The 20,191-nt window shown below is 49.2% G+C and overlaps 2 protein-coding genes across 2 annotated transcripts; both read right to left on the bottom strand.

Annotated features, from left to right (window-relative positions):
* Positions 1-4,178: 4,178 nt before the first annotated feature.
* On the bottom strand, positions 4,179-6,143 carry LOC136527869 (desmethyl-deoxy-podophyllotoxin synthase-like). The gene is made up of 2 exons (XM_066520724.1): positions 5,048-6,143; positions 4,179-4,925 (listed from the first exon to the last, which is right to left on the bottom strand). Exons 1-2 carry the CDS (start codon positions 5,951-5,953, stop codon positions 4,296-4,298), a joined length of 1,536 nt encoding a protein of 511 aa, XP_066376821.1. The 5' UTR covers positions 5,954-6,143; the 3' UTR covers positions 4,179-4,295.
* Positions 6,144-9,685: 3,542 nt separating this feature from the next.
* Positions 9,686-18,919, bottom strand: LOC136528092 (dolabradiene monooxygenase-like). The gene is made up of 2 exons (XM_066520993.1): positions 17,941-18,919; positions 9,686-10,887 (listed from the first exon to the last, which is right to left on the bottom strand). The coding sequence occupies exons 1-2, from the start codon at positions 18,832-18,834 to the stop codon at positions 10,252-10,254; spliced, it is 1,530 nt and encodes a 509-aa protein (XP_066377090.1). The 5' UTR covers positions 18,835-18,919; the 3' UTR covers positions 9,686-10,251.
* Between the last annotated feature and the right edge of the window lie 1,272 nt (positions 18,920-20,191).

Here is a 20,191-nt window from a genome sequence, read left to right as displayed (position 1 = left end):
TATCATAATTGATCTTTAGAGTTGTATATTCATCTTTTAGCTTGTTGTGACTAGTGATAAGCTCATTGTGCACCCACTCAAGTTTATCATGTTTATCTTTAAACTCTTTTTTAGAAGATTTGAGCTCCTTGAGTTTGGATGATATAGAATCATTTGTTTCTTTGAGCTCATCATTAGCCTTTTCTAATGTATCACACTTAGCTAAGAGTGAATCATTTTTAGCATCAAGTTTTTCATTTGTAGCTCTACTCTTTCTAATGATCTTAGTGTATTTTCTTAATATTTTGACAAAATCATCATATGTGGGTGAATCATCATCGCTATCGCTATCATCATCACTAGCTTGCTTATCATCACTACTATCATCACTCTTAGTTACCTTACGTTCACCCTTGGCCATAAGGCATAGGTGTGTAGAGGATGATAGCGATGGTGGCGGTGAGGATGCAAGATCAATAGCAATGGCGGCCACCTTCTCATTGTCACTCTCATCATCAGATGATCCACTTGATGAATCAATGTCCGTGAGCCAATCACTGACAATATAGGCCTTGCCACTCTTCTTCTTCTTGTAGAAGTCTCTCTTTTTGCCATCTCTCTTCTTGTATGGCTTGTTCTTTTTCTTTTCATCTTCATCACTTGAATCATCTTTCTTGCCCTTGTTCTTGAACTTGTCTTTCTTGGGCTTTGTGCATTGATGAGCTAGGTGGCCAAGTTCGCCACAATTGTAGCAATCCATCTCGGAGATTGGCTTTCTTCTTGAGCTAGTGAAGAACTTCTTCTTCTTGCCGTCAAACTTGATGACACTCTTGTTTAGCTTCTTTAGCATCTTGGCGGTCTTCTTCACCATGAGAGCAAGACTTTCTTCATCATCTTCTTCACTTGAGCTCTCATACTCAAGTCTTGCCTTGCCCTTATCCTGGCTAGCTTTGAATGCTAAGTCTTTCTCTTTCTTTTTTGTAGAGGATGAGCCATCTTGTGGTGTGATGTGCATATACATCTCATGAGCATTGATCTTTCCCAAGATTTGTGTCGGTGTAGCGGTGGAAAGATCACCTTGATGTAGCATGGTCACAATGTGCCCATATTTGTCAATGGGGAGGACACTCAAGATCTATCTCACAACGTCGGATGGTGATATTTGAGTAAGTCCAAGCCCATTGACTTCCTCTACAAGAACATTTAAACGAGAATACATTTCATTAGCACTTTCTTTGGAAAACATCTCAAAAGAATTTAGCTTTTTAATTACAAGATGATAGCGCTCCTCACGCTCACTCTTGGTTCCCTCATGGAGCGCACAAACGTCCGACCATAGTGCATGGGCGTCTTTGTAGTTCCTTACACGATTGAACACATCTTTGCAAAGGCCTCTAAAGATGGTGTTGCGAGCATTTGCATTCTATTTTTCATAGTTTACTTCATCGCCTTAGAGTTGTGCGGCATTCTTAGGTGTTGGGAATCCTTGAGAGACGGCTCTAAGAATTCCAACATCTAGAGCTTCTAGGTAAGCCTCCATGCGAATTTTCCAATATGGAAAATCATCCCCCTCGAAGATAGGAGGAGGTCCATCCTCGTGAGACATCTTGCTCTAAGCGGTTAAGCTTAAAAACATGAGCACGAGGCTCTGATACCAATTGAAAGGATCAAGATGCCCAAGAGGGGGGGGGTGAATTGGGCTAATTCTAAATTTACTTGCAATAATCAAATCCTACGGATAGCCCAATTAACCCCTTGTGCCTAGAAAAGTGTTTCTATCAAATTAACGCACAATAGATTTACAATCTATGTTCCAAACTTACTTTAGCATAGCAATTCTACGAATATAAAGACACGTATTGAATTGCTCAAAGTAAATACTCAAAGTAAATAGAGAGAGGAACGCGGCGATGTTTTGCCGAGGTATCGGAGAGTCGCCACTCTCCACTAGTCCTCGTTGGAGCACCCGCGTAAGGGTGTAGCTCCCCCTTGATCCGCGCAAGGATCAAGTGCTCTCTATGGGTTGATTCTTTGACACTCCGTCGCGGCGAATCACCCAAAGCCGCTCACAACTTGAGTTGGGTCACCCACAAGCTCCGCCGGGTGATCACCAAGCTCCCAATCACCACCAAGCCATCTAGGTAATGGCGATCACCAAGAGTAATAAGCACGAACTCTCACTTGACCATGCGAAGCCTAATGAGAAGATGGATGCACACTTGTCTACTCTTGATTCACTAATGAGGTTTCACTCTTGGATTCTCAAATCACAAACACCTCACTAGGACCTTGCTCTTCTTGGCACTCACAAACGTGTTTCTCAGCTGTTGGAATGAGCAAAAGTAACTCCACACACGAGTGGAGCTTCTATTTATAAGGCAGCCTGAAAAACGAACCGTTATGAGCTTCTGCGGGATGACCGGACGCTCCGATCGTTTTGATCGGACGCTCCGGTCAGTTCAACCCGCGCAACAGTTTTCAAGTGATGTCCGGACGCTGTCAGGGTCCGATCAGTACTGACCAAACGCGTCCGGTCGCTCTTGGATGCTTACTGTAATCGACCGGACGTTGGATACTCAGGGTCCGGTCACCACTGACCGGACGCGTCCGGTCACACTTTCTCAAGTCTAGAACCTTACTGGAGTCGACCGGACGCTGGCCCTTAGCGTCCGGTCACATTGACCTTCCAGCGTCCAGTCACACCAGACTTGTTCTCCTCGGTCAAATGAACTGACCGGACCCTGCGGCCAGCGTCCGGTCGCACCGGAGCCAGCGTCCGGTCAATATTTGACCCTCCATTCACTTCCAACTCTCAATCATATGTGAATGAAGTTTGCTCCAAATGATCTTAGGCATTCATAGGAGCTACCTAGAGCTAGTTTTAACAAGTGTGCACCACACCTAACTCACTAGACTCAACTAGGTCAAGCTACCCGTTCATACCCCCCTTAATAGTACGGCCAAAGGAAAAACAAAGTCCTAAACTATTCTAAGTGTCTTTCCAACTCCAATCGACACTTAGAACTAGTCATCCTTAACCTTGTCGTCAATCCTTTGAAAACCGAAACGATTTCCATCGTAGGGGCATGACAACCTCGATTGCCCAATCTATCTCTATTACTATGACCTAACTTTATTTGCCTCTGCAAAACACACGTTAGTCATAGTAATCTTGTATTGTCATTAATTATCGAAATCCAACTAGGGGCCTAGATGCTTTCAGAAAGCAATAGAGGGTTAGCCAGTTTACTTTCTTGGGACTCCAAACGAGCCAATTGATGTCCTAATAGAAGTTCATGTTGATCCAGCCGAGCCAGTGCCATCATTAGAAAGTCCGGCCAAAGGCCATGGAGCCGGGGAAAGTGAACATCCTGGTTGGCCATGGAATCAGCACGCACACCCCCTACCTGACGCGCCACTGTCGACGAAATCTAGTTGGCAGTCTATCGAGGGGTATACCCACGGTAGTAGATGATCGATGGAGGTGCACGTAATAGGAACCCGATGGTGACACGTGCGTAGAGACAACGATTTAGACAGGTTCAGGCCATCTGATCCACGTAATACCCTACGTCATGTGTCTTTGGTTGATTGTATTGAATATGAGATGAATTCGAGTGGGGTCCCTACCCGCCTTATATAGTCTGAGGGGTAGGGTTACAAGTCGGTTTAGGCCTAGATCTATTCGGTTATATAGTAAGTATCCATAAGGAATACGATATCTATTATATCCAAAAAGATATTCCTTTATCACCAAGATGTCTTTTGATTGTCTTGCAGTGCACGTCGACCAGAACTAGGCACTGCAGGCCTTGATCTTATGGGCTGAACCTTCCCTAACGGTGCGGCCCATGTCCATTGTTGTGGGTACCTGGGGTTATACCCCCACAAGAAGAGAAGAAAGAAAAAATAGTAGCCTCCTAAGTCCTACCTTCGTTTCATAAATCAATCATTGTATTCGTGCACTCACACATATTCTGCTTCCATAGGGACATTCAGAAAACTCAGCCGGTAGATCTCGAAACTGACAAAATCATAGGCACCTCGCAATAAATGAGTAGTCTATCACTAAAATAATAGTGTCATTAAATTTTGAAATAAAGTTAGAAAAATATAAGCACTCATGTTAAGTCGAAGCTTAAACCTCACCACAAGAAACCTACGGGTGCGATCCAAATTTGACACATGAGCCAAAACGGTATCAAGAAAAATTACCAATCACTAGTAGTGATTTGAGGTCTCTTCGTGCACATATCTACTATACATTGATCATAAAGAAGTACACAAGTTTTCGAGATTCTGCTGTTGGACCTAGCTTAGGTCATGGGCACGGGCACTCGAACGAAGGGAACAAGCAAGAGGTCATGAAGCCGTCGAGCCGTGACCCCCATTTCCTCCGTCATGTCTATATCCGTGGCCGTCATCCCAGGCGGCAGCTCCCAGTCAAAATGGTACAGGAGGCTAGCGAGTGCAAGCTCCATGCTCACAAGCCCAAACGCCATGCCCGGGCACATCCTTCGTCCTGCCCCGAACGGTACGTACTCGAAGTCCGTCCCCTTGAAATCGACGCCGCTGCCTTCGAATCTTTCAGTCACAAACTCCTCAGGCCTGTCCCAGGAGCTGGGCTCCCTCGCGATCGCCCAGGCGTTCACGAACACTATCGTGCCCGCCGGCACGTCGAATCCTAGGACCTGGCATGACCTCCGGCACTCTCGTGGAAGCAGAAGTGGCAAGGGTGGGTGCAGCCGGAGGGCCTCCTTGATGACCAGGTGCATGTAGTGCAGATTGCTCAGGTCGTCCTCTGTTACTCTCTGCCGGCCAGCGACGGCGAGCGCTTGTCGGACCTCGTCTTGCGCCTTCTTCATCACTCTTGGGTTCCTCATGAGCTCCGCCATGATCCACTGCAGCGTCGTCGCACCCGTCTCGCTGCCTCCGGCGAACATGTCCTGCACGGCACATACATAGTCAATTTCGTTAATAGTAGTATACTTGACATCGATGGATCGAAACACCATGGCTATGGTATTAAATTTGATTCTTTTGTGGATCTGGAAACTGCAGTGCTTACTCCGATCACTGTTTTGATGTTGTCGGTGGTGAGCGGAAACTGCAGGTCACCTTCCCTCTGAATCCTCAGCAGCACGTCGAGCAGGTCTTCCTTGTCGCCGTCGTCAGCTGCTCTGCTCTCCCCGTGCTCCTGGACCATGGCGTCCATGAACGCGTCCGCTTCCTGCCGGTGCTGCTTCATCCGGACCGGCATCCGGCTGACAAGCATGGCGAGGCGTGACGACGGGTAGAGATCCGGCAAGCTCATGTTGCCGAAGAGCTTAAGCCCGCGCTCCAGCAAGGCCAGGAACGTGTCCCGGTCCTTGATCCGGCTCCCGATAATGGCGCGCACCGAGGAGTCGGCGGCGTACACGGCCAGCAGCTCGCTCAGGTTCACCGCCCGCGCGCGCGGCGCCGGCGCCGCCGCCGCATGGAGGAGCCGCGCGGCCTCCTCCTCGCGGACGGGCCGGAAGGACTGGACGCGCCGGGCGCTGAGCAGCTCGACAGTGCAGATCTTGCGGGTCTGCCTCCACCCGTCGCCGTAGGGCGCGAAGACGATCCCCTCCGCGCCCTCGGGGATGGCCAGCCGGACCATCCGCGTCACGGGGCGCGTCGCGAATTCGATGTCCCTCGCCTTCATCACCTCGCGGGCGGCGTCCGCGGAGGAGGCCACCACGACGGGGAGCCCGCCGAGGTGGAGCAGCATCACCGGGCCGTGGCGCGCCGCCAGGTCACGCATGGCGCGGTGCGGGAGCGCGCCCGCGAGGTGGTGCAGGTGCCCGATCACCGGGAGCGCCCACGGCGACGGTGGCAGCCGCGGGCCGCCGCCTCGACGGCCCACAGCTGCACGCCTGAGCCAGAGGAAGGAGACGACGGCCAGGAGGGGGAGGAGGAGGAGTAGGTGGACTGGAAGCGCCACCATTTCCATGGCGGCTTGGTGTTGGTGCTCGAACTATGAGTGGCCGGAACTGGAAGGAATGAGCACCTCACTCATCACTCAAGACTCAAGTAGTTAAGTGCAGCTTTGACTATTTTATTTTACTACTGGTACAGTGTATACTCCCTCCATCCCTTTAGACTAGCCACGATGTCGCCGGTGCTTGAAAACTTATACAGATGTCAAGATTTTAAATATAGCCATAGCGTGGGCACCGGTGCTTGGATTGACCTTGGACCCCACCCAAAAAAAATCCCGTCCTTCTCTCCATCCGTCCCCTCAATTCTAGCGGACGGCATGCTCCTCTCACCTTCCTCGTAGTTCGGGATTGAATTTTTTATGTTTCAGAGAACGAACATGTTCTGATGCCAAGATTTTTTGAAACTGGGCACCGGCCACAGTGTTAAGCACCGGTGCTTGAACACTCTCTCTCCTTCCTTGGCACCGGCAAAAGCCCACATTGTGGCCAGTCTTATATCTGTCCCGTTGGAAATGTCGGATCAAATTTTCTGTATATTAACTAGATTTATATAAAATTTTAGTAGTATTTGTATCTTTAAATAAATTTGTTACGAAAATAGATTAAACAATTTATCTAATGATAGTAATTATGTATCGTAAACATTAATATTTTCTTATATATTTGTTTGCTGGTAAGTGAAAATAACAGATGAAAACGGACAGAGAGAGTATATTAAAAAAAAGTGTTGCCTCACCTTCGACCTTTGTGAGGTAGCAAATGGAAGCTGATTTCTAGTCCGATGTACAGTGCATCTGGCCCCGCGGTGATCTGAAACTTAGCTGAAACTGGCCGGAAAACACGGTTCCGGCTGAATTGTTGTGAGAGAAAAACGTTGTTCCGGCTAAAAAAAAAGCCAAACAAACCATTTTTAAGACAAGCGAACAAGAGTATCGGCATCTTCTATACTCAAATATACTAGCGATAAGTTCATTGCCTTTGAAGCAGGGGGATTTTCTTGGTATTTTGGCTGGTCTCATTTGGAGTGACTCAAGGCAAATGTCCAATTTTGAGCACGGAACATCACCGGAGTATGATTTGGACATCGAAGATTAAAAAAAAAGCAGATATGTTTCACCATTAAACTATAGAAGTAGAATAAATTTAGCCCTCTAGCTAGTTTTAAAGATGTCTATACTTAGAAATATATCTGTGAGTTGCAATGGGAGAGGGATTCTCAAAAGAAGTGTTCAACAAAGATTATTGCATTCTAATTCTTTTTTGCATTTTTGTCCCTTTATGGAACAAAATAGAACTCATTATCTTTTCTCATGACAAAATTACTATTGTTTATCATTGGTCAATGCATTCAGAGTTCAACTTACCGTAAATTTCTTCATATAACCTCTATTTGGCTGACGTCCACAACAAGCCACACCTAAAATACAGCTTGCCTAAGCTGTAGCGAAATGTGGCGCTTAAATTGTGCGCCAAATATTTGCCGAGCTACGGCCATCAAGAACACTAAAGGGACACCAATCCAGCCAAACTTTGTCGGAGCTTAGTTAGCAACCAAACATAAGCCTGACCACGCCACAGCTTGGGTGTGGCTACTTGTGGCAAGCTGCGGACACCAACCAAACAGAGCCAAGTGACCAGCTTTAGCACCAGAGGGGACGGAGCCACACCAAACACTCTCACAAAGAACAGTGCCTCTGGCCACCAAAGCATATGGAGCCGAAGCTATTTTCAAGTACGGATGGAGCTGCAAAAACTCTTTAATATCTGTATTTATAAATAAATATGGATAACCGTATGTGTTTTCACGGATACTCGTTAGGATTTCCAAACTTCAATTTTCACCTCTAGTTCCGTCTCACGCACTGAAGGCGTGTTTGGATGCCGCCCTCGCCTGGGTTCGCCTGCCAGGCAAGCGATCGCAGCCCCAAGCGATCGAAATCGAACGCCTGGGGACGCTGCCTGGCGTCTGAGCTGCCTGGGAGGCAGCATCCAAACATGCCCTGAGCTCCCCTCAGGTCCTATCCTATACATTCCTATTCTTCTATTCACCTCAGATCCCATCTCGAACGAAAAAAATAATCCCTTTTACCTGCGCAACACTCTGGACACTCGTTTTGGATCGCTGGACAAGTGGAGAGTGCAGATGCAGACAGGTTGCTCCGCGTGACCGCGCCGATGAAGGGGTAGTGCAGGATGAGGGTGACATGTGCAGGATGAGTGGTATTCGGCCGGCGATGCCTTGGCTGCATGCCAGTCGCCCCGTCTGCCTCCTACTCAGCAGTGGACCCAGAACTTTCTATAAACCCGGGCGAGTCTAATGGCTAAGTATGAGATTATGCTTAATCTAGGCAAAACAATGATTTTATATAGGAGAGTTGGCGCCGATGAGCGCGGGCGGCAGCCCAAGGTCGCCGGAATCCCTATATAAGATTTCTGCACCAAAAGCGAGCACCCAATAGTGCCACGTCGTCATCTGCTAACTCGCGAGCCATTGGATCAAGTGAACTCACGATACCAGCCATCCGATTGCGGATCGGTTCGGTCCCCGCCCGTTTCTTCGAGACCTTGCAAGCCTTCTCGGTCTGGCGTCTTGGTGCTCGAACTATCAGTGGCTGGAAGGAAGGAGCACCTCACTCAAGACTCAAGTAGAAGTGCAGCTTTGACTATTTTATTTAAAGACAAAATCCGTTGCCCCACCTTCGACCTTTGTGAGGTAGTAACAAATGAAAGCTGATTTTCAGTCTGATGTACAGTGCGTCTTTCCTTTCTCTGATATTGACATTTTCTATACTCGAATAAGTTCATTGCCTTTGAACCAGGGGATTTTGTTGGTATTTTGGCTGGTCTCATTTGGAGCGACTCCATGTCTTCAAAGGCAAATGTCCAATTTTGAGCACGGAACATCGCCGGAGTATGATTTGGACATCGAAAATACAAAAAACGGGAGGGATCCTCAAAAGAAGTGTTCAACAAAGATTATTGCGTTCTAATTCGTTTTGCCTTTTTGGCCCTTTATAGGACAAAATAAAACTCATTATCTTTTCTCATGACAAAATTACTGTTGTTAATCATTGGTCAATGCATTCAGAGTTCAACTTACCCTAGATTCCTATCACTAAGTGGCCAGCTTTAGCACCGAAGGGGACCGAGCCACACCAAACACTTTCACAAGGAAAGCCGCCTCTAGCCACCAAACCATTGAGCCGAAGCTATTTTCAAGTACGAATGTGGAGCTGTGAAAACTCGACCCAACCAAAGACTTACTACACATGTTAGTCCTATTGATCATTTATATCATTTTAATCACCAAATCAATATGTTCTCTATACACACCATCCATTGTGTCCACACCGCCATCACCACCACGCACACATATCCATTTTTTTCCTAAACATTTTTTTCTATGTGAAATACGTCTCTTTGGTGGAATTTTTTCCCACCTGAAACAATTCTTGATATGATTATTTCTGCGGAGGAAAAAGAAGTTCTTTGTAGAGAACTTAAAAATGCTCTAGAGGAATTAAAAAAAACACTCAAAAGAAGCGTGGCATGATGCATTTCATGCAGTTGGATATGAGTAGGGATGGCAGCGGGTCAGGTATGATGCAGATAAAGTATTTACCCGTCCGCGAGCATACCCACGACCCTAATTTTTACCTGCCCACGAGCATACCCGCGAGTAAGATTTTGTACTACCCACACACAGTGGGTACCCGACGAGTACCGGGTACCTGACAGGTATATTCAAGAGAGTTTAAATAATAAAATTATAGTGATATGAAATAATAAATTCATAGTTAAACAACACATAAATATATCAATCTAACTTCCATAGAGTTTAGTAGGACTATACAAAACCCATAGGTACCCACACCCTATTTATATCTTTGCGCGTATCCGATCCTTAAGTACCCACGAGTGTGTTTTCATGCCTATAACCACACCTATCAGATACGAAACCCATAGGTACCTGCTGCCATCCCCACGACCCTATATATGAGACATAGAGTTAGAGGCTTTTTTTTTTTGGAGTGGAACATAGAGTTAGAGGGTGTGTACAAGGACATTATCCTTCTTTGAAAGCCCATATTAAACAAGTAGGCCCATAACGTCGATGGGCTTGGACCTATCGTTCTTAGTAGGGCCCAGGGGAAAAACACAAGGAAACAGAAACAGCTCCTTGCCTCTAGACAGGCCATGGCCACCGCCGACGGTGGCCAAACCCTCGGCCAGAGCAGCTTATCGATCACGTGAATGCACACTGACACAAGTAACGAGCAAACCATTAGCGGCGCGGCGAGGGCGGAGATTAGACACCGGCGGGAAGGGGCACGCGAAGGATGGGGCGGAGGAGGAGGTTGGCCTTCCGTCTGGCGGTGATGCCGAACGCCTCCGTCATGTCGAACTCCGCGGGGTCGGACACGCCGGGGGCCTCCCAGTCGAAGTGGAACAGCAGGCTGGCGAGCGCGAGCTCGACGTTGGCGAGCCCGAACGACATCCCCGGGCACATCCTCCGGCCGGCGCCGAACGGCAGGAGCTCGAAGTCGGCGCCCTTGAACTCCACCGCGCTGGCCTCGGCCTCAAACCGCTCGGGCCGGAACTCCTCGGGGTCGCCGGGCCAGTACCTCCCGTCGCGGCCCAGCGCCCAGACGTTTACCAGCACGGTGGTGCCCGCGGGCACGTCGTAGCCGAGCACGCGGCACGGCTCCTGGGACTGCCGCGGGAGCAGCAGCGGCAGCGGCGTGTGTAGCCGGAACGTCTCCCGGATGACGAGGTGCAGGTACCGGAGCTCGCTCAGCGCGTGCTCGGCCACCGCGCCGCGCGCGCCGAAGGCCTCGCGCACCTCGGCCGTCGCCCGCTGCATCGCCTTGGGGTTCCGGATCAGCTCCGCCATGGCCCACTCCAGCGTGGTCGCCGAAGTCTCGCTGCCGGCGCCGAAGATGTCCTGCACAGATCGAGACAGACAGAGGCTGGTCGTCATTAATGCATGGAGTACAACATGTCGACGAACATGGTGTCACATGTTGGTGTCAGCACGTCTTCTACAGTGCCAGTGTCTCACTCTGACGAAGCACCCACAAATAAGCAGGCCAGATCCGTCCGCGAGCGCCGGCCCAACATTAGGCTAACTGGCCCAGAATAGAAGGCATAGACATAGAAGTATAAATACTTGAGTGAGCAAGGATGAGAGAGAGGAGGGAAGGAAATATGCCGTAGTTATTTTCTTTCCAAGCACTTTACTGTTAATTCACATACATTCAGTTCAGTATTCCAGTCGAATATTCCTATCTTGTTCTTCTTCCCGAGCAAGGAACTTCCCCCGTGCTCATAATTGATATCGGATTTGCCTTTTTCGATCCTGCTCGCCTCCCTCGCCACTCCATCCTGATCCGATTCGTTCTCCTGTATCGAGCTGGAACCCCACGAGATCCACCACGAGCACTTCACCCGCCTCCGCCGCACGCTGGGCGCCATGGATCCACAGCTCAAGGTCATCCTCGACGAGATCCAGAAGTTCCGCGACGACTACAACCGCCGCTTCGACAACCACGACGAGCAGTGGAAGGGCCGGTTCGCTGACCTCGACCGCGCCCGCGCCGCCGCCGTCGACAAGCGCTTCGACGCCCTCGAGTCCACCTGCTCCGAACTCGCCTCCGACATCGGCAAGCGGGTCGCCGATCTGGAAGCTCTGCGCGGCGGCAAGCTCACCTCCGACAGCGCCGACCGCGTCACAGCCCTCGAGGTCGCCACCACGGATCTCGGTGCCTGGCGCCCGGAGATCGAGGCCCTCGTGGACAATCTGAAGGTCGAGGTGAAGAACACTCCCAGGCGCCTGACCGCAAGGTGTTCGACGCTTCGCCGCAATGGTTCAGCGTTGGCACTTCTTCTTCCTCAATGCCTGCTCGTGCTCTTGCCGGTGCGGCCGTCGAAACGCCCAGTGGGCACGGCGTTGTACCTCCTCACCGGGATGTTGGGTTTGGGTCAGCCATGACTTGGACCAATGTCCCAGCCATGGGTAAGCTTCCCGACCCTCCTCCTGCTCCATCTTTACCCTTCCATAGCATGTCATCTGCCGTTCCTTCATTACAGTTTCACCCCATACCATCAACCATGCCTCGCCAAACACCTCCCCTTCCATATCGCCCACCTCCGCCACCCCCACCCCCTCCGATCACCATACCCCCAAAACCACCAATCCACCAACCCATGTTCCACTCTCCTTCACCCAATTTCCACCGGCACAACCCCAACCCCGGTCGCTTACCCAAGCTTCCTTTCAACAGATTCAATGGTGAGAATCCTCGCCTTTGGCGTTCCAACTGTGAAAAGTACTTCAACATGAACTCTGTTGATCCTTCTATGTGGGTTAGTGTCGCATCCATGTACCTCGAAGGCACTGCTGTGTGCTGGTACGAATCCATTGACAATACCCCAGCCATAGCCACCTGGACAGCCTTCTGTCAAGCACTCCATTCCCGCTTTGACCGTGATCAGCACGAGGCTCTTATCCGTTAGCTTTTCCAAATTAAGCAAACCAGCACCGTTTCTGAGTATGTTGATCGTTTCACCAAGCTTATCGATTAGCTCAAAGCCTACTCCACATCTACTGACCCACTCTTTTATACCATGAGATTCGTTGATGGCCTTCGTGCCGAGCTCAAAGCTATTATCTGGTTTCTCGCCCCCAGAGTTTGGATGCTGCGATTTCCATGGCTTTGGTGCAGGAAGAGGTGGGCGCCCCATCGCCAGCTCGCGCGCCTTACAAGGGTGATTGGGCTATGTCAGGCAAATTCACGCAGCGGACGGCGTTGCCGCTGCCTCCTCCACCACCGCATGTCGAGAAGCCGCAAGCTGTGCCTGCGGCAACGGAGACGCCTGGCGCTGCTTCCCTCGACACTAAACTATCCGCGGTCAAGGCTTACCGGAGGGCCATGGGCCTTTGTTACAAGTGTGGGGAGAAGTGGAGTAAGGACCACAAATGCAGTCAGCAGGTCCAGCTTCACCTCGTCCAAGAGTTATGGGACTTATTGCCTGATGATGCTGACCAAGCTCCAGCGCCTACGACACCAACAGACGAAGAGCAAGCATTCTTGGCCATCTCTCTGAGTGCAGTTACTAGAACACCAGCACCTCGTACTGTCCGGTTTTCAGGCAGTATTCAAGGCCATCCCATAAATATATTATTGGATTCGGGAAGTTCTTCTTCCTTCCTTGGTGCTGCAGTCGCTGCTCGTCTTTAGGATGTTGCTGTTCAGGCCACTCCTTGTACCGTCCGCATCGCTGGTGGCGGATCCTTACACAGTCCTTCTACATTGCTTAGGATACCATGGTCAATTGGGCAGTATTCATTTACATCTGATCTTCGTGTTCTTCCTTTAGCTACATTTGATATGATAGTCGGCATGGACTGGTTGGAATTCTTCAGCCCAATGCACGTCCATTGGAAGCATAAGTGGCTCAGCATCCCTTATGTGGGCCATTCTATGATATTGCAAGGTGAATTGGCTGACTCACCAACAGAGCTCCTCTTCCAAGTGTGTACAGTGGACCACCAATCGGATGCTTCAGTTACTGATCGTTTACCTGTCGAAGTGCAAGCACTGTTGGAGCAATTCAATGATCTTTTCCAGCAGCCTGACTCTCCTCCTCCATCAAGAGCGTGCAATCATGCTATTCCTCTTTTGCTAGGGGCTCAGCCATTTTATATCCGCCCCTATCGCTACCCACCTGCACTGAAGGATGAAATCGAGCGCCAAGTTGAGGAGATGTTAACTCAGGGTCTTATCCAACCGAGTACAAGTCTGTTCTCCTCACCTGTGCTACTGGTTAAGAAGGACAATTCCTATCGGTTCTGTGTTGATTTTCGAAAGCTGAACTCTCTCACAGTCAAGTCTAAGTATCCAGTTCCAGTCATTGACCAGTTGCTCGATGAGTTGCATCAGGCCAGCTGGTTTTCCAAGCTGGATTTGCGGGCAAGGTTTCACCAGATACTGCTGCAACATGGGTATGAGCACAAAACAGCCTTCTAGACTCATACCGGCCATTATGAGTTTCGTGTTATGGCTTTCGGGTTGACTGGCGCTCCGGGTTCGTTCTAAGGCGCTATTAACTGTACCCTAGCACCAGGTCTGCGCAAGTTCGTGATCATTTTCTTCGATGACATTTTGGTGTACAACTCTCCGGAAGAACACCTTGATCACCTGAAGCAAGTCTTGTCATGGCTGTGAAAGGACCGGTGGAAACTCAAGCTCTCCAAATGCTCATTTGCCCAGCGTTCCATCGCCTACTTAGGTCATGTCCTTAGCGCGGCTAGTGTCTCCACCGACCCAACAAAAGTCCAGGCAATTCAAGAATGGCCAGTCCCATCTACAGCTCGTCAACTTCGCGGGTTTCTCGGCCTAGCGGGTTATTATCGCAAGTTTGTGCGAAACTTCGGCATCATTGCTCATCCATTGACTCAACTACTCAAGAAAGATGTTCCGTTTGTCTGGACTCCTTCGCAGCAGTCTGCATTCTTTGATCTGCAGCAAGCTCTCAGTTCTGCTCCAATTTTGGTGTTGCCTGATTTCTCTCAACCCTTCCATATTGACACCGATGCCAGCGGTGTAGGCATAGGCGCCATGCTACATCAGAATGGTCACCCTATTGCATTCATCAGTAAGGCTCTCTGCCCACGCAACCGTGGTCTTTCTGCATATGAGAAGGAGTACCTGGCGATCCTCCTGGCAGTCGAGCACTGGCGCCATTATTTGCTTCACGGAGCATTTTTCATACACACTGACCATCAGAGTTTAACACATCTGAATGAACAATGGCTCAATACTGTCTGGCAGCAAAAGGTTTTTACCAAGCTTTTGGGGTTGAATTACAAGATCGTCTACAAGAAAGGCGCCGATAACACTGTCGCAGATGCACTTTCCCACCGCGATATTGAGGAGTCCGCGCTGGCTATATCTTCGGCAACCCCACAGTGGCTGTCTGATGTGGTGAATTCATACTCTGGGAATCCTAAAGCTGAGAAACTGTTGACTCAGTTAGCTATCAACCCCAACTCGCTGCCACACTTCTCACTGGTCAATGGTGTCATTCGCTACAAGCGTCGTATTTGGTTGGCTCATGATCCCAAGCTGCAATCCTTGGTTCTGGAGGCCTTGCATTCTAGTCCACTAGGGGGACACTCAGGGGTCCCAGTTACTTACCAGAAGCTCCATCAACTATTCTTCTGGCCTGGTATGTACTCGGCCACCAATGAGTTTGTCCGTAGCTGTGATATCTGCCAGCGTGCTAAGCCGGACCGTGCCAAGAGTCCAGGCCTTCTACAGCCGCTGCCCATTCCCTCAGCCACTTGGGAGGTCATAACAATGGATTTCATGGAGGGCCTACCTCGCTCTAGGTCAGCCAATGCTCTGTTGGTGGTCGTTGACAAGCTGTCCAAGTATGCGCACTTCATCCCGTTACACCATCCATTTACGGCTGCGTCGGTGGCTTGCTTATTCATGGATCATGTCTACCGCCTCCACGGTATGCCACTAGCTATCATATCCGATCGTGATCGCATTTTCACAAGTGCCTTCTGGAAATCTCTTTTCACACCTTCTAGCACTTCCTTGCGCATGAGCACGGCTTACCACCCGCAAACGGATGGCCAAACCGAGCGGGTGAATCAATGTCTTGAAACCTTTTTGCACTATTTTGCTCATGCTTGTCCCTCTAAATGGGTTCAGTGGGTTTCCCTCATGGAATTTTGGTACAATTCTTCATTCCATACCTCCTTGGGTCGTTCCCCCTTCGAAGTTTTATACGGTTTTCCTCCCAGGCACTTCGGTGTTTCTCCTCCTGAGGCCACTCCAGTAGCTGACTTGAATAGCTGGCTGGATGAACGCGCTGTTATGCATTCCCTGATCCAACAACATTTGAGCCGAGCACAACTCCGCATGAAACGCCAGGCCGATAAGCATCGCTCTGAGCGTCACTTTGCTATGGGCGATTGGGTTTTTCTTAAACTCCAACCATATGTCCAGTCTTCCTTGGCCACTCGTGCTAACCAGAAATTGTCATTCCGTTTCTTTGGCCCATACAAAATTGTGGCTAAAATTGGTGCCGCTGCTTACAAGCTCGCGCTTCCTGCTACTTCTTCAATACACCCTGTGTTCCATGTTTCCCAACTCAAGGCATCGCATGGTAAGCAACAGGTTACTGCTGACATTCCAGATGCGCTTGTCCAGTTTCAGGTGCCACAAGCTATTCTTGATCGCCGCTGGACATCAGGTGCCTTTCCAGCTGAAGAAGTATTGGTGCAATGGTCCCAGATGCCTCGATCCTTGGCTACATGGGAGCTGCTGGTTCCTCTGCAGCAGCGTTTCCCAAGAGCGTCGGCTTGGGGTCATGCTGGCTCTAAAGGAGAGGGGATTGTCAGCACGTCTTCTACAGTGCCAGTGTCTCACTCTGATGAAGCATCCACAAGTAAGCAGGCCAGGCCCATCCATGAGCGCCGGCCCAACGTTAGGCTAACTGGCCCAGAATGGAAGGCATATGCATAGAAGTATAAAGGGTTAAGTCCAATTTACACCCCCCAACTTGCAGCAAAGTTCGGATTTCAACCTCGAACTTCAAAACCAGACAACTTTGGCCCTCCAACTCTCGAAAAAGTGCAACTTTCAACCTTCTGGGCGGTTTTGCGGATGAACAGTAATTTTTGATATTTTCGGGAGCGTCGAAATTTTATATTATTTTTTCGAGTATCTTACTGTCCTCAAATGAAAAAACTCAAAACTACAAAGTTGTAGATCTCATCGAGGTCTATAATTTACATATAAAAATTATCTTCATCCGACATCGTATTGAAGGGTTTTCTATTTTTTGAAATTTGAGTCTCATCACGCGATAAAATATGGTGCTGAAATTTTATATTATTTTTTTGAGCATCTTACTGTCCTCAAATGAAAAAACTCAAAACTATAAAGTTGTAGATCTCATCGAGGTCTACAATTTACATATAAAAATTATCTTCATCCAACATCGTTTTGAAGGGTTTTCTATTTTTTAAAATTTGAGTCTCATCACGCGACAAAATTGTTTCACGCGTGATGAGATTTCAAAAAATAGAAAACCCTTCAATACGATGTCGGATGAAGATAATTTTTATATGTAAATTGTAGACCTCGATGAGATCTACAACTTTGTAGTTTTGAGTTTTTTCATTTAAGGACAGTAAGATGCTCAAAAAAAATAATATAAAATTTGAGCACCATATTTTATCGCGTGATGAGACTCAAATTTCAAAAAATAGAAAACCCTTCAATACGATGTCGGATGAAGATAATTTTTATATGTAAATTGTAGACCTCGATGAGATCTACAACTTTGTAGTTTTGAGTTTTTTCATTTGAGGACGTTAAGATGCTCGAAAAAATAATATAAAATTTCGGCGCTCCCGAAAATATCAAAAGTTACTGTTCAACCACAAAACCGCCCAGAAGGTTGAAAGTTGAACTTTTTCGAGAGTTGGAAGGCCAAAGTTGTCCGGTTTTGGAGTTAGAGGTTGAAATCCGAACTTTGCTGCAAGTTGGAGGGTGTAAATTGGACTTAACCCAAGTATAAATACTTGAGTGAGCAAGGATGAGAGAGAGAGAGGAGGAAATGAAATATGCCGTAGTTATTTTCTTTCAAGCACTTTACTGTTAATTCACGTATATTCAGTTCAGTATTCCAGTCGAATATTTCTATCTTGTTCTTCTTCCCGAGCAAGGAACTTCCCCCGTGCTCACAGTTGGTTTGTTAGTTGCCTTGTTATTTTCAGGGACAAACGATGTGCATATTGCAGTCTATACTGTCACGGCTGTCAAGCTCACGCACCCTGCAATTTCCTGGTACGCGCACTGTGACAAACGACGCGAGAAAGAGACAGATCCTTGCGTTTTTGCCGTGTGGTATCTAAACTCTATGATTGAAGAAAACAATCAAAATGATTAGTAATAGTAAGCAAAAGAGATCTTACGAAGATGACGGCTTTAAGCACGTCCATGTCGAGCGGGATTTGGAGGCTGCCATCCTTGTGTATCTTGAGCAGCACGTCGAGAAGGTCCTCGCCGGCGCCGGCGCCGGCGCTGTCCATCCTCTGCAGGTGCTCCTTGATGATGCCGTCGAGGATCCCGAACACCGTGTCGCGGCACTCCTCCGCGCGCCGCACGGCGCCGCTGAGCTGGCCGACTAGGCGAGAGGACGGCCACAGGTCCGCCGGGTTGAACCCCGCCGAGAGCCCGATGGAGCGGTCGAGCTCCCGCAGGAACACGTCGCGGTCCCTGCACCGGTCGCCCATCACGGCGCGCACCGTGGCGTCGGCCACGAGCGCCGACAGCCGCGCGCGCATCTCCACGGGGCGCGACTCCGCGGCCGCGGCGGCGCACGCGCGCAGCATGGCCGCCACCTCCTCCTCGCGGATGGCGCGGAAGGACAGCACCCGGCGCGTGCTCAGGAGCTCCGTGATGGCGAGCTTCCGGAGCTGGCGCCAGTGCTCCCCGTAGGGCGCAAAGATGATGTCCCGGCCGTCGTTGGTGAGCACGCGCACCGTGGCGCTCAGCGGCCGCGACGCGAACGAGGTGTCGTGTGTCTTCATCACCTCGCGCGCCGCCTCCCGGGACGAGATCACCAGCGTGGGCACCTCGCCGATGCGGAGCAGCATCACCGGCCCGTGGCGCCGCGCCAGGTCACGCATCGCGCGGTGCGGGAGCTGGCCCACGAGGTGGTGCATGCTGCCGATGACCGGCAGCTGCCACGGCCCCGGCGGAAACCGCAAGCCATGGCCGGCCGCGGGACCGCGCCGGCGCCTCGCGAGCACGACGAGCAGCGACACCAGAGCCAGTCCGAGGTAGACATAGTAGCGGTCATCCATTGGCGTGTGCGCACGGGACGATGCTTGCTTCCAACCCCAACGACAACGTTGCTACTATAGCTTGTTTATAGCTTACGAGGATGGCAAGAAATGTTCTCCACAAGCCTGTAACACTGACATGGCTAAATTATTGCACCTCACAATCGCAGTGTCGTTTTGTAGAGTGAGCGTCCCCAACAATTTGGGCCATGCTTAGATGCCGCGGGGAACAAGACAAGGCTTGCACACATGTTTACGTATTTGATGATATGACACTGTCAACTGTCCCCCAGAAGGATGTAACTGTGGTATGCGTGTCAGTTTAAGCGATTCAAGTTTGATCAAGTTTCTAGTAACACTTTTATAGTTCCAAATCAATTTATTATGAAAATACATTTTGTAACTAATCTAATGATACTTATTTGATATTATAAATATTTATACTTTTATATTTATAATTGGTCAAACACGATATAATAAAACATGACACTATTCTATAATTACATTTTTTAGGGACGGAGGGAGTACTAGTTCCATTCTCTTTTATAAGTCCACAAGTATATTAACATTTAAGCTCTAAAATATTTGAATAATATTTTTTTAATTATTACAATACAAAATTGATATGCTTAGATTTATAATCAAATGTATTATACAATCATAAGTCATAAACATAAATAATATAATATAAAAACAAATAAATAAATAAATGGTCAAAACTTAATTTGAGAGCATTCATGTAAGTTGTCTCTTTTAAAAAGAGGACAGAGGTAGTAATTTATACACATTTATGAAAGTGAAAGTGAAGATGAACTAACAACAAGAGAGAAGGTGTTCGGTCTTAAGAATGATGATGACTACTGTCGGGTATCGATACTAGGGATACCCAAAGCAAGAAAGTTAGCACACACGCTGACTTCTCCGGATGGCTCGAGACGTATTAAAATGTCTCGCCCGACCCTAAGGTCGCAGGCTCCGTCTCGCCCAACCTCAAGGCCGTGGACTCCGTCTCACCTGACCCCTTGGGTGCGGGCTCCGTCTCGCCCGACCCCAAGTACGCGGGCTCCGTCTCACCCGACCCTAAGGGCACAGGTTCCGTCTCGCCCGACCCCTTGGGTGCGGGCTCCGTCTCGCCTAAGGTCACGAGCTCTGTCTCGCCTGACCTCAAGGACGCGGGTTCCGTCTCGTCCGATGGGGACTCATACCTCCACCAACCACTCTAGGTCCAAGGGTATGGGTCTGGGTCAAAACTCTGATGCTAGGGAAGAGACTGGCACGCCTCCATGTAACACGTGGCCATGATGGGCCATACCTGGGGATTCACATCAAGAACAGTGTCAGACGTGCCGGTGTTGTTCTGCCTAACCCTTGTACGGAC

Source organism: Miscanthus floridulus, chromosome 19 (assembly GCF_019320115.1).
Source record: "Miscanthus floridulus cultivar M001 chromosome 19, ASM1932011v1, whole genome shotgun sequence".
NCBI classification, from domain to species: domain Eukaryota; kingdom Viridiplantae; phylum Streptophyta; class Magnoliopsida; order Poales; family Poaceae; genus Miscanthus; species Miscanthus floridulus.
Note: the sequence above shows the minus strand (reverse complement) of the source record. Positions and strands in the feature narration are given on the sequence as shown.

Excerpts from the sequence above, each read along its gene's own strand:
- LOC136528092 (XM_066520993.1), bottom strand. The coding sequence starts at position 18,834 with ATGGATGACCGCTACTATGTCTACCTCGGACTGGCTCTGGTGTCGCTG. Across the intron at positions 10,888-17,940 it reads TGCTTAAAGCCGTCATCTTC|GACATCTTCGGCGCCGGCAG; the intron begins GTAAGATCTCTT and ends CGATCTGTGCAG.
- LOC136527869 (XM_066520724.1), bottom strand. The coding sequence starts at position 5,953 with ATGGAAATGGTGGCGCTTCCAGTCCACCTACTCCTCCTCCTCCCCCTC. Across the intron at positions 4,926-5,047 it reads ACATCAAAACAGTGATCGGA|GACATGTTCGCCGGAGGCAG; the intron begins GTAAGCACTGCA and ends TGTGCCGTGCAG.